The sequence below is a fragment of the Ornithodoros turicata genome, chromosome 8 (assembly GCF_037126465.1).
Source record: "Ornithodoros turicata isolate Travis chromosome 8, ASM3712646v1, whole genome shotgun sequence".
NCBI lineage: Eukaryota > Metazoa > Arthropoda > Arachnida > Ixodida > Argasidae > Ornithodoros > Ornithodoros turicata.
This window is the reverse complement of record NC_088208.1, coordinates 18,030,551-18,047,727: the sequence shown is the minus strand read 5'-3', so window position 1 is coordinate 18,047,727 and position 17,177 is coordinate 18,030,551. Positions and strand designations below refer to the sequence as shown.

General features: G+C 46.8%; 1 protein-coding gene across 1 annotated transcript; it reads left to right on the top strand.

The window, feature by feature from the left end:
• The first annotated feature begins 5,073 nt into the window (after nucleotides 1–5,073).
• On the top strand, nucleotides 5,074–14,751 carry LOC135367538 (glutamate receptor 2-like). Its single transcript, XM_064600833.1, has 8 exons — nucleotides 5,074–5,162; nucleotides 5,350–5,440; nucleotides 5,502–5,663; nucleotides 7,099–7,221; nucleotides 7,814–7,949; nucleotides 9,532–9,752; nucleotides 10,509–10,798; nucleotides 14,409–14,751. The coding sequence occupies exons 1-8, from the start codon at nucleotides 5,074–5,076 to the stop codon at nucleotides 14,749–14,751; spliced, it is 1,455 nt and encodes a 484-aa protein (XP_064456903.1).
• Nucleotides 14,752–17,177: the final 2,426 nt, after the last annotated feature.

Below are 17,177 nucleotides of genomic sequence, written 5' to 3'. Positions count from 1 at the left end.
TGGTATACTGTAGAAAAACTAAGGACACGTACGCTCTGCACGGAATACAGAATAACTCCGGATATGCTATCGGCTGCAACTGACTGCATCTGATTCATTTGGAATTGTGGGGTCTTTCCCTTATTGAAGGCCAGAGGACGGGAAAGGTGTGTTTCAAAAATATTAGTGCTGGAATAACAGAAATACACGTATTTAAGTTTATAATGTGTTTTGTGTCAGAGCGGGCAGTAACGGGAACAATGGGAATGTTTACTCGAAGTGCAACGTTTTCCTCAGTGAAAAGAAAACTGTACTTGGAAGTTAGCAAAATTCAGAGAAGTGAACAGAAGCAAGCTCTGTAGAAATTTGCTTTATGAGACGAAATACCAAGTAGCCCTGCACGCATTGAGGAAATTTTTAAGTATTTAAAAATTAAAATTAAAATTAAAAAGTATTTATTTTTTTCCCGTACTCACGGACAGCACGCCGAGGGGAGAGAAGGGTGCGTGTACCTACTTGAGTTCCTACACTCTTAAAAATGAACTTCACCACATAGCACGCTCCTAGCCAATCATCACCCCGAATGACAACGTTCTCGCCCTAGATTTGTTGAAAACGGGAGGAGGAGCCTATTTTGTGCCCATTATGCACGGCACAAAAAAGGCTCCTCCTCCCGTTTTCAACAAATCTAGGGCGAGAACGTTGTCATTCGGGGTGATGATTGGCTAGGAGCGTGCTATGTGGTGAAGTTCATTTTTAAGAGTGTAGATCGGAGGGGGCGGCTGCTCCCTGCGCTCCCACCTTTGAATTGTTCCATTGTCCTAGGATTCTGTAGGATCACGTATACGTATCTAGCTCTGTATTTGCTCGTCACTCCTGAGCTTCGCTGGGCATCTATACCGAGCTGCGAGATTTGTGACTTCTGAAGTGATTGATCATACTTGATCTCTGAACCACACGCTGGCTAGAAAGTTTCAAATGTACTCTACAGTTTGCAAGTCCCCACGCACGGCACACGGATGCGTTAGTTCGATCGAGACGCACTAACATTTACTGCATCCTGCTGTGTCCTTGAAATCGCATGCATCATTATAGCGAGCATAAACGCATTCAAGAAGGGGGCCAATAATGCCGAGCAGTGGATCTATCGAAGAAGTATGTCGTGTTCTCCAAGGTTCTTTAGTTCTCCAAGGAAGGGGTTTGTGCTGTATGATAAGAATGCTACAATAAAAAAAAAGTGTAAAGGACATGCTGAGTGGAGTTGATAAGAAACTGAAAAAAATTGAGAAATAGGCACTTATTACGAGAGCCGGCTACTCCAGATCACTTAGGAAAACACAAATGGCTATCTACAATAAAACCAATGAGTGACAAAGACACTCAATCAGTCACTCACACACTGTCCACACACACTGTCAGTCACACTGTGCCCATCAACTTGGAGTCTGCGCAAAATCGCACAAACGCCTGCATGGCGTGGAACAGATGGTCGGGTGTCCAAGGGCCCAGAACCTTAACAACATCAAATGGTCTGCAATTCAACCGAGCTAAGGAAGCTCGTAGAGATTGTCTGTGCTGTTGATACCGTGGACAAGATAATAAGATATGTTCAGTGTCCTCAACAGTCCCACAGGTGCCACAGTTGGGTGAATCCGCCTTTCCGAACTTGTGAAGAAGACGTCAGATGTAGGAAGGACATGTCTTTGTACACCGATACTGTGTTTGATGTCATAAAGGACTGTCTTGAGAACTTATCTGACTGACGACGGATTTTAGAAACTAGTAGAGCTGGTGAATTAGTGCATTACCGATGAACAACCACTCCATCTATTAAAGGAACGGTTGTATCCGAAAACAAAACCCGTCTATGAAACCGATCCCAGTATGTTCAGCAACCGCCGACAATCTACCCGGCAATTTTTTTCGTCCGCAAAGTGCTTAGGTATTAAATAAACGAATTTTAAAGATCAGGGCTGCTTCCGCGGCTGTGGAAGCTCCGGCGTCGTGACGTCACACCCTAAGCGGAGGAGTGAGAGGGCGGTGCTAAGAGGGGGAAAGGCGGTGTCCCGACGAACCATACCTGTATGTGACGCCAGCTGGACCACGGTATCTCTTATCTGAAGGTCATTGGTCAAGAACCATCATTGGTTCTTAGGTAGCGACGTATTCTCGTTTTTCAGGAAAGCGATTTCCGGAATATTCTCAACATCAGGCGTCTGCTCCTGTTATGTATTTCGTCGAATAACAGTCAAACTACGCCACTATTTCGCGTGGGATTTGCGATGACGTGGTCAGTGGTCAAGGAGGAACGAAATGACACTGTTAGTTTCGAAACCGACTGGAACAGATACGACCGTCCCTCGAAACGAGCAATGCTGCGACGTTCAACATGGCTCGAATCCCTGTTTCATTCTTGAAGCTGAACAAGTCACCATGAAAAATATTTTCGCTCTGTGGTGTAGTATAACTGCCCAATCAAATTTACAAAAGCAGTCGGAGAAAGCAGTCGCGGACGGCCGACACAATCCTCGCGTGACGTAGGGAATCCCCTTTGTCTTTTTAGTTTGTTTCCTTCTTCTCGACTCACGCGCCGCTTATTCCTGCATGAGCTGTGCAGTTCTTCGTCACGAGTCATCTGCACTGGACCACTCTAGTCACGAAATTCCCTCATTCTACGATACGTTTTTTTGTACCAGTGGAATTTGTTTATATTATTTTTTATTTGTTGTGTGCTGAACAGAGCATCACGTGCACTCTGCAGGTCACCTGTATTCGTCGGTATTTTGCAAGAGCTCATTTTATTCGTTGCAGAACACGCCGTAGCGAAGAACAACGAAACAAGTTTAGGGGGGTCACCTCAGTGCCCCTTTAAGTAAGCGAATGGGAGCACTCTTCGAACTGGTGGAGTCGACAATCGTTTGCAGGTATTTTGTTCATTGGTCAAAGACAAACAGTTTCCCAACGAGGACTACAACGGGCGTGCATGAGAGTATAACTTGAGATGCAACCTGGAGGTCGCATCGCAAGTTGTAGCCTTGCAGTCAAGAGCCTAGCCAGAGAGCGTGGTATCACCCCCCATTGAACAAAAAAAAAAAAAAAGGTTTTGATTTGATTTTTGATTTATTTAAAAGAAAACCAGGGAGAAATTGAACTTGTTTTCTTTTAAATAAATCAAAAATCAAATCAAAACCTTTTTTTTTTTTTTTTTCAATGGGGGGTGATACCACGTTATTCTGTGCTTGCTGGTACATTACTCCTCCACAAGCGATATAACTCAAGCGCTCCACCACACAGAGAGGAAAGACATAAACACACGGCGTTACCTGTAACAAGCCAATGTGTCTAACGTGCCTAGACTGGTAGTGTAACGTTGCTTTGGCACTGGGTCGTTCTTGCTTTTATGAGATGCAGGAAAGCTTTAGGATGCAAATTGATTGATTAAGTAAAGTCATGCAGACTTAAAGGGACACGAAAGTGCAAAAAAATTCTCGTCCCTCAATGAAAGATGGCGTTACGTTGACACCAACACAAAAGGAACAGGATTCGCACAGTTGCGTCGCTCGTGATTTATGAACGAAATAAACTGCAACTTGAAAATTTCCCTCTCGTTACGAGAAGAAGCCGTGTCATCCTTGTCAGCCTTCCATATATGCTCTGGTCTCCCGTCAAATCCGCGTATTGATCTTTCGATCTTTCGCGGTGGAGGGAGGCGAAAGCGAGCCGGTCCTTCATATTTGGAGAAGGGCCCCTTGATAACGCGGTCCGCCCCCGGGTGGCGGCTTATAATAAGCGGCGGATTATAATAAGACACACACGGAAGACTGTGTGTGTCTTAGAATGCGCGGTCCGTAAAACGGTCGTCGGGGCAGCATCGCTTGCGGTGTTGTTTCCGGGAAGATTTTTCCTAAAATCCCTTCTTCAGAAGATGATGATGATGAGGGAAAGCGTAAGTTGCGGTTTCTTTCACCTATAAATAGCAACCCTCCTTCCTTCCGTTCCTTTCTTTTCTTTTCCTCCGTTCTGTTCCCGTCATCATCGGTCTGCTCCATTATCTTGCCCAAAGGCGACAACCCTTGGGTCTCTCACTGCCGGTCAGGTGCGCAACCAATTACGCTACGCAGCACTCTCGCTGTCGTTAACACACCAAGGCATCGTTCGTAAAGACACGGACACACCATTCACTCTGGCCCGTTCTCCTACATTTTCTTCCATGCATACTGACAGTAGAAGAGACGAACACTGACTTTTCCGTCCTGCAGAACGCCTTACCTTGTAGGACAATCTGCCCCTTTGCCTGGTTTAAAGTTTCATTATGCCCTCTATAGAACGTTCTCATTAATCCATGTAGGCGACCTAACTCTGACAAGAATAACGCGCTGAATAGGCACACCAAGGCTTCAAAATATGGTCTCAGCCCAGGCGTGACAGACAGCAGTACAAGTGTTGTTGTGTCCAAAAACTGCATCTAGATTTCCCGAGAGAGCACGTTTGACCTTGTTCAGTATAGTGTTCAAGCCGACCGTCGTTTTATCCGTGCGCCATCTCTGCGCAGTGGATTCTACCTTGAGCAAACTGGTCCACTTTACATCCTCTTGTCGGTAATGTTTCCTGCCACGTGTAAGAAGTGACGCTAAAAATATTTTATGTACGACCTGGTGTTGCTAGCGGATTATTGATTTCGTAATGTAACACACCAGACTGGAAAGTGTGGAACGTTTGGAAACGATGTCTGTCTGGGTCTTGTCCCTCTACAATAAAGTGAGTCAAACATGCACGAGAGTTACTCTGGTTTGCAACTAATCAATTATGGGACACGACTCTGCATGTCACAACGTCCGCTCACCGACAGATTAAATGAAGTGATGCCTATCTACACGTACAAAACCTACCATACTTGAAAGGCGGGACCACTCTACTTGTAGACAGACCCACGTTGCAGGTTCATCGTCACAAGGTATAATGAGTAAATACCCGAGGTTAGACAACATCACACTAAGGGTCGCTGCCACATACGTGAGTTGAGAAGGTTTAGTGTTTGAAAGCAGCTTCAATTGTTCGACTTTGTTTCCCTGGGCGAAGCTTCCGCCTTTGTCGATGCCAACGGTGGAAGAAAACGGGAAAGTTGTTCTGAAAGGTTTCTCTGGTTACATGCTGGGCTTGCTTCAAAGTGGTCTGGGCTTCAAGTAAGCTTTTATTTCCACTTATATGCAACCGAACCTTCACAAACAACATGTCTTGATGTGCATTATATTAAACACATGCTCAGAACCTTCCGCAGCTAGTGCTGCCAGTTCTTGTGTGTTTCAGCAGTGTTCACTCCTGTGTCTCTTCCCCGCGAAAATAAATACTGCCCTTTGACGACTGGCGCAGGTACGAGGTCCACATGGACAAAGATAACGATTGGGGTACCATTCAGCCTGATGGTACATGGCGTGGTCAAGTCGGTATGGTTTCGCGGAATGTGAGACAGACAGGCCTCAGGCAGCTCCGCGCCAAAATTAAACCGTAGCATATTTTTGCAGGAGTGCGACCTGACGATGGGTCCTATGGTGCTGACGACGGATCGCTGCAATGCAATGGACCCGATGCCGAGCTATTACTACGGACGCGCTGGCCATATTGCGGGTCGAAGGAGATTGTACGATTCTGACATATTTGGATATCTGCAGTGCTTCGCCTGGCAGGTGAACGAGAAGGAAATCAAATATCTCTTTGCATGAGACATAACAATAGACACGATAGTCATGCTAGCCATCTTTCGTTTCACTGCGCAAAAGTTTTTTTTTTTTCTGCATCCTCTCACGAACACGCTGAGCCACGTTACGAAACAGTGGCACATCGAATCGTGACGAGCATATCATATCTAGGGTTTAACGTTTTCGGGTTGAACCCCGTTCTTGCCGGTTCAGTTGACGACCAGCTCGCATTCAATCAGATTTCTGGTACCCTATCACGTACCGTATGGTAGCAATACGCCATAATGTATGGCGTAAATCTTACTTGATTGCAACAACATTACGTCAAGCTCATTGGATCTTACAACGTGTGGAGCTTGTTCCCTATAGATCGCGGTTTATGCACGTTTTCACTAATATATGCAGGCTGCTTGCTGGACAGAAAAAAAAAGAGAAGCGATCACATCCGGACGTATCAATTGCACCCGATTACAATCCGAATTATACACTCTTAGAAATGAACTTCACCACATAGCACGCTCCTAGCCAACCATCATCCCGAATGACAACGTTCGCGCCCCTGATTTGCTGAAAATGGGAGGAGGAGCCTATTTTGTCCCATTATGCACGGCACAAAATAGGCTCCTCCTCCCGTTTTCAACAAATCTAAGGCGAGAACGTTGTCATTCGGGATGATGGTTGGCTAGGGGAGTGCTATGTGGTGAAGTTCATTTTTAAGAGTGTAGGTTCCAAAAGAGCAAACGATTCCCTCTCCCCCTCCCCACTCGAGTCTGGGCGAGACCTTTAACCTGTGACAGACAGACTAATTATCATTGAAGTGCCAGTCACTCAAATTCATACAGACTGACACACCCGTGGCGTGCGGCAGCTTCCTCAAGTTGTGGTAGATGAGACAACAGTGAGTTTTAGTGCGTCGTATACGCTATCCCCTTTGCGTACTAAGGGATAGCTAGTAGATAGATAGTAGATACAGTCGACCCCCGTTTATCCGGACTTCATTTATCCGGATCCCGCGGTATCCGGACAAGAGGCACGGGAACGGATTTTCCTCCATGTGTTTTGTTCTCGTTTATCCGGACTTCAGCTTCCGGACTCGGACAAGAATTCCAGGGAACGAAAGTCGAAAATTCTTGTAATCCAGCTTCAGTTAGCCGGACTACCGTGAGTAAGAGGAGACGCTGACCCCGCTTCGTCACCCTTTTCGCTGTTTTGGGGTTATTCCCGTCACACGTCAGAGACCTACATTCCTCCGTAGGGGAGACAACCGTGCACGATGACCCCCTTTTCTATTTGTGTGCGTTGGGTCACGTTGACCAGTCGAGTCATTTGGAAATATCTCGAGCAACTGTCCGGTTCTAGAGGGGAAAACTCCAACCCGAGGGCCTGTTGCTTATGGCCCGTTGAGCTGTGATCCCTGATGCAGAGACTCACTGCGACTGCTGTAGATGATGCTGCGGTTTCTGACTACGTTGACGTTGATAAGGATGATGACGCGTGTGCAGCTATGACTGATGACGGTGTGATTGCTGCTGTTACCTTCGATCATGTGCGGCAAGACGGTGCCGATGACGCCAGTGAGAAACAAGGCTCGGACATTGACACTTTGCGACCGCACTGACATTCTTCGAGCAGCGCAACATGCAGCGTGGCTCAACTCAATGCAATTAGCAAAAGTTTGCAGGAATCGAGTGCCTACACTATGTAACAGCTGTCATTGACGAGATTTCTGTGTTTTAATTAAACCTTGCTCTGTAGGACGTTTCTATTCGGTCGTTTCATTTATCCGGATGCCCCGGTATCCGGACGATTTCGCCGGGAACGGCACCGTCCGGATAAACGGGGGTCGACTGTAGTACTATAACTCACTAATGAAACGTGGAAGGATGAACGCAACACTCAAGCTTCCCATAGACCAGCTGCATACTTCAATTGAAGAATGGCAATTGGTGAAACGTTTGCAGAAATGCTGATGCGTCGATAGCCTTTTCCACCGTTGTGAAAAGCCCTCCGTCCTGCTTAATGCCAAATTTTGTAATTGAACGCTTTCTGAATGTGCCTTGAAAACGATGAGGTCCATAACATTATGACGTGGGGTGTTGTTTACGTTCGTGCCCTCTGACGTATGTCCATACCTCCAGGTATGGGTCGGTGTGTTCGTTAGCATCCTCGTCACCAGCGGAGTGTTCACCATAATCAGCAAGAAGAAGAGAGGAGCGTTTCTGGGAAGATACGTGGACCAGCTGTTCTATCTGAGCGCGATGTTCTTCTGGGAAGGTGAGAAATTATCAGTCGAGATACTCGAAAGCCAGAGAAAGGGAGATCATAAGGACCGCACAAAAAAAGGGCTGAGAAAAAAAAAGCAAAAAGAAACGGGTCACAATGAGTGCAAATTAGGAATACAATACACGTGCAGAAAGTAAGACTTAAGCACGGTATCGCAAGGGAGTCTTCAGTGTCGCGTTATTCAAGAGGATTGTTCACACTGTTGGCCTTTGCGCTTGCGTCTACAGTTTGCGTTTACGTGCTTTTCATCGCGGAACCGATTCTTTCTAGAACTCTGTATTGCTTGTTTTTGGAATTTGAAATTTTGCAAAATTTTTCCGACGACGCGATAAAAAAAACGACTTCTTTTCGCTAATTTACTGTATTTTTTATTTTATTTTTCCAAGGCCACGCATCTTTAGGTACGACTAATAACATCTAGAGATGCAAAATTTCCGGAAATTTTGAATCGCTTTTTTTTCCCGCAGAATGATTGAAAAAAAAAAAGAAAACAAACGCGGTTACTGCTGAGTCGAAGCATTGCCGGCCAAGCCACAGCATACAATGTGCTAGAAACTTTAGTAGTGTTCACCCTCTAGGCATAAATGCAGAGCAGAGCATCCCATGCGACTGCTGTCTACTCAGAGATAGGTAATTGGAACAACCCGTCCACTCCGACCAGAACTCTCTGAACGCGATGGCGATTGCTTGGAGCAGCCAGACGGAGCTCTAAGTTGGTTGTGGCGAACTAGAGGCACCTAAGGCGTCGGCGCCTAAGGGTTGGCGGGTTGCAACGCATCGAAGGCACGAAAATTTACATTTTTGAATTTTGTCGCCTGGAAATTTTGGACAATTTTTCCGGAGACGAGAAAAAAAACACGAAATAAACGGGTTTTTTTTACAAAATTTTCGTTTTTTTTAAAGGGACTATGAGACGATTTTTTTCTTCGTTTCGTTCGAAAGAAGACATTTTTCTGAGTCTAGAACCGAAATTTTACTTTCGTCGCGCGAGCGGATTTCTCGGGAGCGAATTTAAACGGAGCGGCGAAGGGAGGACAGCTGGCGCCGCGCCGTGACGAGCTGCCGAGCGGAGACACAACGGGTAACTTGACGCGACCACGGCCGGCTCAGCAACACGTCATCGTGACGTGTTGCCGAGCCGAGGAATCCCGCCAGGAGCATGCGCCGTAGGATCCCGCGTATGCGTTCATCGGGAGTGGAAATCTCCATGACAGCAGCTTTCGCGCGATCGGCAGATTTCGGCAGTGGCGGCAGCCACAGCGCGAGCTCGCGGCATTACTTGCCATTGTGCAACACCGGTGACGTAACGGGGAACCGAAGAGCGGTCCGTACACTTACACCATCGGCGGGGAAATATGCGCGGGAGAGGAGGAACGCGGAAGAGACATTTCCAGCGCGCGCTCCTCGCAGAGTGGAGCGATTTCGTCCGGAAAAATTTGTGGCATATTAGTTTCTCTGCGGGAAGAACAGTTTCCATCGAAAAAAAGTATGGGGGTTCGGGAAATTTCATAGTCCCTTTAAGGCCTCGCATCTCTAGGTGCGACTAATAACATCAGGAGCTTTCCCTTTCCAGCGAATACCGTTCCTTCTGCGCGTCGAGGGAACAATCGGCTCCTGCTTGGAACATGGTGGATGGCAGTCATACTGCTCGGTCTGGCGTTTACGGGTTTCATGAAGGCCAGCATGACAGTAAAGAAGGAACTTCCTAGGATGGAAAGCGTAGAAGACTTGGCGAAGAACCCTAACATCGTGCCACTCATCACCAAGGGAATGGCATTTGACGTTTTCCTCAAGGTGACCATATTACTCGTCTAGAACTGACGGCGCAGAATGCGGGAATGCTGAAACGACAAGACATTAGGTGTTCTTGTTCCTAGTCTGTTAGTATATAGCTTCGTCGATTCGAGCTTGACCTTACTTAGCCAAAGTGAAATCTAGTCGCGGTAGCCCTTATGTGCCAACATTTGGAAGTTTGACTTATTTGGACTATGCAAAGAAGTCTATCAGGTCTCGGTATTTTTCATACCAACGAGTTTGCATTGATTGATTGATTGATTGATCGATCTTATTTGTGTCCTTGAGGCTGCCAGCGATTAATGTTCTCAAACAGATAAAGTTCTCACAGAGATCACAGCCTGTGATACGGTTAAGCAGGATGAGGTCGTGTATTTCACGGAACTTTATAAAGTGATAGCGACACATCTCAAGGACGTAGCGTTAAAACTATATCCCGACAGTACCTAGGAAGACGGACTTAACAGAATGGCGTAAATGCAGGCTAGCTGGTGGATAAATTCCATGATAAGCAAGCGTGAGCGATGGGCAAGACACGTAAACAGCCTTCGTGTTTGTGTTTTGTTTACGTGTCTTGCCCATCGCTCAGGCTTGCCTATCATGGAAGACGGACTTAGAACGGACTTCATTCCGGACGAACATGTACAGCAGCCGTCAAATTAGCTGGAACTTTTAATGTAAATCTTTGCACACTTTATAGGTGTATTTTGATAGCACGTTTTTACATACATTTGCAAAGGTTATCTGTACTTTCAGGAAAATAAGAACCCTGCTTATCAGGCCCTGTGGAAGAGAGTTGTGAATCACAGAAGTATAGTCCCACAAAAGGAAGTCTTCGTGCGGAAGGTCATGGAAGAGGTTCTTGACGGCAAGAAGGCTATTTTCTCTACCGTGGCTATTTTCGTTTATTGGACGCAGAAACTCTATCAGGACACGCCTCCACAAGGAGAGTTCTACTTCGGACAAGTCAGAATCGCGCGTGCCTACGGCTCTATGTTCGTCAACAAAGGCCTTCCACAACATGTTAAGAAGATCATCCATACTAGGTGTGCACATTGCAGACAACTCTCATAATATCAGAGATCGCGAACGCGGCGGAAAAGGGTATCTCAGCTGGTGAGCCGTCATGATTGGTATGGTGGCCCTAGCGTACGTGTTACGAAAGGTATATCCTCCTAAATGTAGGCCCTCCTCGGTAGCTCAGTTGGTAACGAGTTGGCTTGCTGATCTCAAGTTCGCGGGTTCGATCCCAGCCCAGGACTGCAGCAATGTAGGGGAGGTGAACATTGCTTCCAGCACCGTGTGTCGGTGACTTCCGGCGCACGTCAGAAGAACCCCAGGGGCTCCAAATTATCCACAGTCCTACCCTGCGGTACGTGCTGAGTTGGGTTGAGCTGGAATGCGGAGTCTGAGTAGCGCTCACGCGATGAAAAGCTTTCCATAACGTAAAAGCGCTAAAACCAGGACGAACACAGACACACACAACATCGAGCGCTCACTTTCAACAACTTTACTGACATGTCACATGGCATTTATGGCAAGTGCTTATATTTATTGCAACAGGAACTCCCTTTCTCTTTCAGATATCGAAATACTTTCCGAGCTAACACACGTGTTGCCCGCTTTCTTGATCAGGCAAGCCTCCCAGATCTTTCGATCTCTCTGCTTTTTATATCTCCCTCTTACCTCTGTTTTATCGAAAATGCCATCACAGCCGCACTCTCTTGTGTGTATATACAAGTTACCTTGTTTACTATTTTTACAATTTTTATGTTCTTTTAGGCGGGTGTTCAGACATCTCTCTGTTTGTCCTATGTATCTCTTCCCACAACTCAATGGAATCTCATACACCACTTCTTGTGCACATGGTACATGAGCTTCCAGATGCCTAACTGTACAACATATTCTTTTATCTCTGTTAATAACTGCAGGTTTAGACGTCGTGAGTTTAGTTTAGTTTAGTGAGTTTAGTTGTCGTGAGACGACAGTTTTTTATTGCGCCCACACACTACCCGAACATGATGGATACGTGCCATCTTGATCAATCTATGTGATAGCCCATGGATATACGGAATTACAACAATCCTATCCCGCCTACCCTCCGTGTTATCCTTGTCTCGCCCTGTTCCCTTAAGAACCCTACTACTGCAATCTCATTCTTCTGTGATCCATCTCATCATTCTTTCACCGTTTGTTAGTCATCTTTTTTTCATCTTTGTCTTTAATCTACCTCATCCTTCTTTCATCATTTGTCAGTTTATCCTTTATTTCCTGATTCTTTTGCTTTATTTTTTATTTCTTCATTTTTCTTTATTTATTTATTTCTGGAATAGCAAGCCAACGTCTCGTTTGGCTGACCTTTCTCCCGTTTTTTTCCCCTTTCTTTTCGTCTAATGAATATATCCCCCCCCCCATATGCTCACCCACTCTAACAGGCAGTTAAATTAGTCCACTGGAAAGAGGAATGTAGCACGAAAACATTGAGTGCACAACACTGGGTCCAGCAGATACAAGAGGGCGTATAGTTGCCGTAGTTCTGGTGGTGCCTGAGGTAATAGAATATTCTCCACATGGATCCCTGAGTTGTGGACAGATGTAATAATTATGCGCTCAAACAATACACACCACAATAGCATGACATCTTATGTGTGTCTTATTTACTTACTAGTTTATCTTAGGTGTAAAATTATTATCTTAATCTTGAATTATGAATCACAAATCTGGTCTGAGCAAGAATTGTACAGCCGTCACCTCACCCCACTTAACCGTAACGCGCGATCGCGTGGCACGTGTAGCTACCAGAGTCACCAAGCGGCCAACCTTCGACGGTGTGTTCGAGACATGTGAATCATTGCACAGAGGCGCCGCCTCTCGACTGTGGCTCGGCAATGGCTCGATATGCTCTCACCTTCTGATGTTGTGTTTGTGCGCCCTCACCCAACGGGCGCTTCGGCCACGAACGATTGCGAATGTGAAAATGCGCGCTTATCTGATGCACTCTACCTTGCCGCGATAAAAGGAATAAATAAGTGTTGTGAGTGGGCTATAGGTTTGATATAATTCTATGAACGTTCTTTTGAGACGAACGAAGCTTCAGCTCTTGTCCGTTATCACCGCTCCTGAATCTTTGACTCCTTCCTTGGTGCTGAAGGCATATCTAGTGACGTCTTTGGAGGCTCATTTTTAGTTTTTAATTTATTCTCCGCATGGAGCAAGCGCGCATTCCCTTCCCCATGTCCCTTCTCAGTCGCAGCCGGCGCGCGCGCCCGGAACGAGCGTTAGCCCAGAGTAGGTAAGGGCAGTAGGCGACACATGCGGGAATCCGAAGCCACCGTCGAGAGGGGGTGCTTGTGTGGAACTATCGAGTGTCTCGAACCCAGTGTCGACGCCTGGCGGCGCTGACGCCCGTGGGGCCACGCGATCGCGCGTTACGGTTAAGTGTGGCGACGGCTGTACGTAGCAGAAATATCAGTCAGAGCGGTGGCTTCAAATGCCGTCTGCAAATGTGCCTTCTGCCAACGGCAGAAGACACCACGCGTCGATCACAATTGTACGAGGAACCCTTCAGCCGTTTAAACCAACAAAACGCAGTGAGCCTTCCGCGATACATAAAGAATTACTGCAATTAGAGACGGATTAAGGCAGCAAAGCGCATATACAGGCCCAAGGAACACGATGCATAGCAAACGGGCGTTAGGCCTAGCCGCACAACAAAAGACGAGAAGTTCTCGCATTTGCCCCCCCCCCCCTCCTTTACGGAGGAAATTCTGCTTTTCACGAGTACCTGCACACTCGAGATCTCGAAAGAACACTCTGTAACTGTAAAGTGACATACTTACATGAGTACGTCGTGTTCTTCACGGAAAATTGCCCGCGGCCGTATCTCACTACCGCTGCCAACGGAACAAATTGACAATGTCGCGATCACGTGGTGACAAATGGGTCACGTGGGTGTATCACTCGATGTCAAGATGGCAACTTACCCGGAGCAAAACGGCGTGGGACCCCGTTTGACGATCTATCCATGCAATGGTTTTAAAAGCGATTAAACCCAAGTACAGGGGACACGAAAGGACGGGACGAACACGAAGCACTGACTGACAAACATACCCCAAGCAGCACAATGTACTGAAAGTCGAGTGCAATAGGGGTGGACGGGTAGGTGGAAGACCTTGAACGAACTGGTGAAACTAAAGAACATTGATAAGACACATACCGTCCACCCCTATTGCACTCGACTTTCGGTACATATTGTGCTGCTTGGGACTTTAATGCACCTGTTTCACCTTCAATGTCCTCTGAACTGGGGTTTTATCGCTTTGGAAATGTACCACCATCAAACGACCCGGTCTTTTATCGCTTTTTCACGTACTGGTTTGCTGGCGGGAGTAGGTCGGGAAAGAATTCTATCTCTCCTCGCTCTCTTGTTTCTCCTTCCCCAAGGTATAGGGATACAGTTGGGAAAATGTTCTCGATATCGGCCAGTTTTGAGTCAATTTTCCCGTTGATGCTCAAAGGTTTCCCCGGTCGACTGTGCTGCTTCGGAAGTATATGAACTTATGAGGCACCGACGTTGGCGACCCGGTTTTCTACTCGTGCACCGCTTCACGTTTTTTTCTCTCGGAGTGTGCAGACTCTTCTCTTTCTTTCGTGCAGACAACGTTGGATATTGGAAGGAGGCTTCGCGTACTTATACAGCAAAAACGTTCTGGAAAAAGGACTGCATGGTCAGGGGGCAACGTACGACCGCGTTCGTCCCCTGGGAATCGACGACGTTTCTGGTCTCTTCGCCGTCTTGGCCATTGGCGCAATCGCAGCTTCGCTCGCTGCCATCGGCGAGTGCCTTTACACGAGGCACACTACGACCCGCGTTCGTTGCATGCAGCGACGCTGGATGCACGAATCCCGCAAGAAGGTAGAAGGACGTCGAACAGTTATCAGCATCGACGGAGCCATGTGGGAACACGGTCTAAGGAGGGAGACTGTGTCTCCTCGGTAAATGGAAAACGCGAATTGTAATGAGGAATACGGTGGCGTTTTTTCATTGGTCCCTATCACTTTGTGGTAAATATAATAATAATAATAATAATAATAATATGGAATGTAGTAGGTCGTAAGCACTCTGTAAAGATAATCAAATAAATGAAGCTGCCAACTCGAAGCTATAAGCAATGTGATATCAGGGCAACTCCGCCCTCAAACATAAAGGCGTCCGTGATTCGCCTAAAGCCTCCGAGTCACAACGTAGTGACCCCCCGCGTGCTTCAAACTGTTGCTTCTACACTGGTCATATGCTGCGGAAACACTCGTCGGATGTGACGTACTTAGAGAACATATTTGCATGCGTCCAATGCGAACACGGACAACGTTCTCCACCTGCGAAGGTATACGCCTCTGTGTCTGCTGCGGTGGAGTTGACTCGGGATATATATATAGTGGTGGTGTTGGTGGTTGAGATGAAAACTGCTCGTCCCTGTCACAAGGCATACTGCATGAATAGCATTCCCAGCGAATGGCAGACGCACCGAATGCGGTTCGTTTGTATTGCATCGAGCTACACAAGAAAACAGAGTGTCATTCGCAAATGGTGTTACTGTCGATAATTTAGACACCGGGGCCCCGAACGTATGAGGCATTATTACATTACATTAGTTACGTTTTTACTAAGTTTCCTCGAAACTAGCGAGACAGTAGATGATTTCACAAAAGCGTCGCGTTTTGGACGACGCTCTATTGCTCTGTTTTTGCTACGCTGTTTTTTCCACGCGCTTTGTAAATGTTGTTTTTGCTACGTCTGTACTGCGAGGGTTCGCAGTCGGTGCGACAGGGAAAAACGAATGAGATTCCCGCACCCTTTCGCATGTATTGAGTTTCACCGTGCGATACGGAACGAATGTCATTCAGTGTGAATTTCATTCCCTGGGAATGACATTCAACGTGCAGTGTGATTGGGGTATCACACATGCGCATTTAAGTTCTAAAAGAAATGTCATGTGCACTCTGTGCGACTCTGTTTTCACAAAAACTGGTTTCTTTCTTTTCGGGGTAACGGCTCACACTTTGGTTAGATTTTGTACTTGTGTGTGTTGTTGATGTGTTATCACGCCATACATTCTGTTGGCTCAATGCGTACTACGTGTTATTGTATTTTTGTTATTATTGCATGTCGTGTACTGCACTCTCCCTTACGTAATTCCACTAATGTGGAGCAGTAGGGTATGATCGATAAATAAAAAATAAATGTGCACTTTTTGTTAAACTGTGCTGCGTTGCCGCCGATGGAAGTTTTTCAGCAATTATTGGCTTCACACGCGGGCGCGCCCGAAGATAAGGAACAGGCAAAAGAGGCGATTCACTCATCACCACGATAAGGGTGCGCTACGTGGATGTTCCTTATCTTCTGTCGTCGTGACGTAATTATCATCAGCAAATAAAGTTGTTTGTTTTGTTTGTTATCTGCTTGGTGGCAGTCGTTGCTCGACATATCCGTTCTCTTTGAGTTGCTCGCCTCTAATCTATCTTTACGTAACACCTGTACCTACACACATGCATACATGTACAGCTCGCTTCAGAGTTAACTTTTACTTCATCCCGGCCTGCCGACGCCGGTGGCGCGTAGTAGACATAATGGCGGAGCGTGTTATAAAGGCATTGTTTTCCGCTAGGCTTTGCCAGGGTGGCTCTCTTCCCGCTTCGCTGTCTGGACCGGTGTTCAAATTAACTTTGACGCGGACCGTACCACCTACTTCCTGCTGGAGAATGTAGCGAAAGACGATGGCGCGTTAAGTCCGCTTAGCAACGTCACGGCTGGGCTTCTAGCTTTTGGGTAGAATATGTCATTGGGCTCGCAATGCGCTAGGCCACTGGCGTAGCGACAGGGGGGTTCGGGGGTTCGAACCCCTCCCGAAATGGTACATTTGGGAGGGGGAAACGAAGGGCAAATGCTCCTCTCCCATGCAAAGTGACCATAGAACCCCTCCCGAAATATTTTAAATAGGCAATTAGGTGAAGTGCCTGCAGAGTCCCGGAGTTTCCTTTTCCCCGCGTGCCTTGGGTGCGACCCCATTGGTCCTTCCCCCAACTAAAGCCCGGTTGTTTGGGGGTTTCATCGCCAGGGGCGATATCCTACCCGATTGCTGTCGGTAACGTGATGAAATGGAATAATTAGTAGTCTCACAGTGAGGACCGAAGCCCTATAGGTGTCCAAAAACTTTAGAAGCGTTTTAGGGCAGAGTGCCAGAATGTAAATTTCTTTATCGGCAAATCAAGTCCCCCGGGGTACTTGGACATGCGCTTTCTTTCTCCTATGTAGGACTCTATACGATTTTTCTTTTGACCTTTGGGGAAGGCACCACCCGGCCCTTTACAAGTCCTTTGTTTCCCCTCTGTCCCGGTTGTCTTCAGACTGAAGATGACCTCATTTAC

What these genes read in the sequence shown, in the direction of transcription:
- LOC135367538 (XM_064600833.1), top strand. Translation starts at nt 5,074, where the DNA reads ATGCCAACGGTGGAAGAAAACGGGAAAGTTGTTCTGAAAGGTTTCTCT. An exon ending in TCGGTATGGTTTCGCGGAAT is followed by an intron (nt 5,441 to 5,501) that starts GTGAGACAGACA and finishes ATATTTTTGCAG; the next exon opens with GAGTGCGACCTGACGATGGG. An exon ending in TGCAGTGCTTCGCCTGGCAG is followed by an intron (nt 5,664 to 7,098) that starts GTGAACGAGAAG and finishes TCCCTGATGCAG; the next exon opens with AGACTCACTGCGACTGCTGT.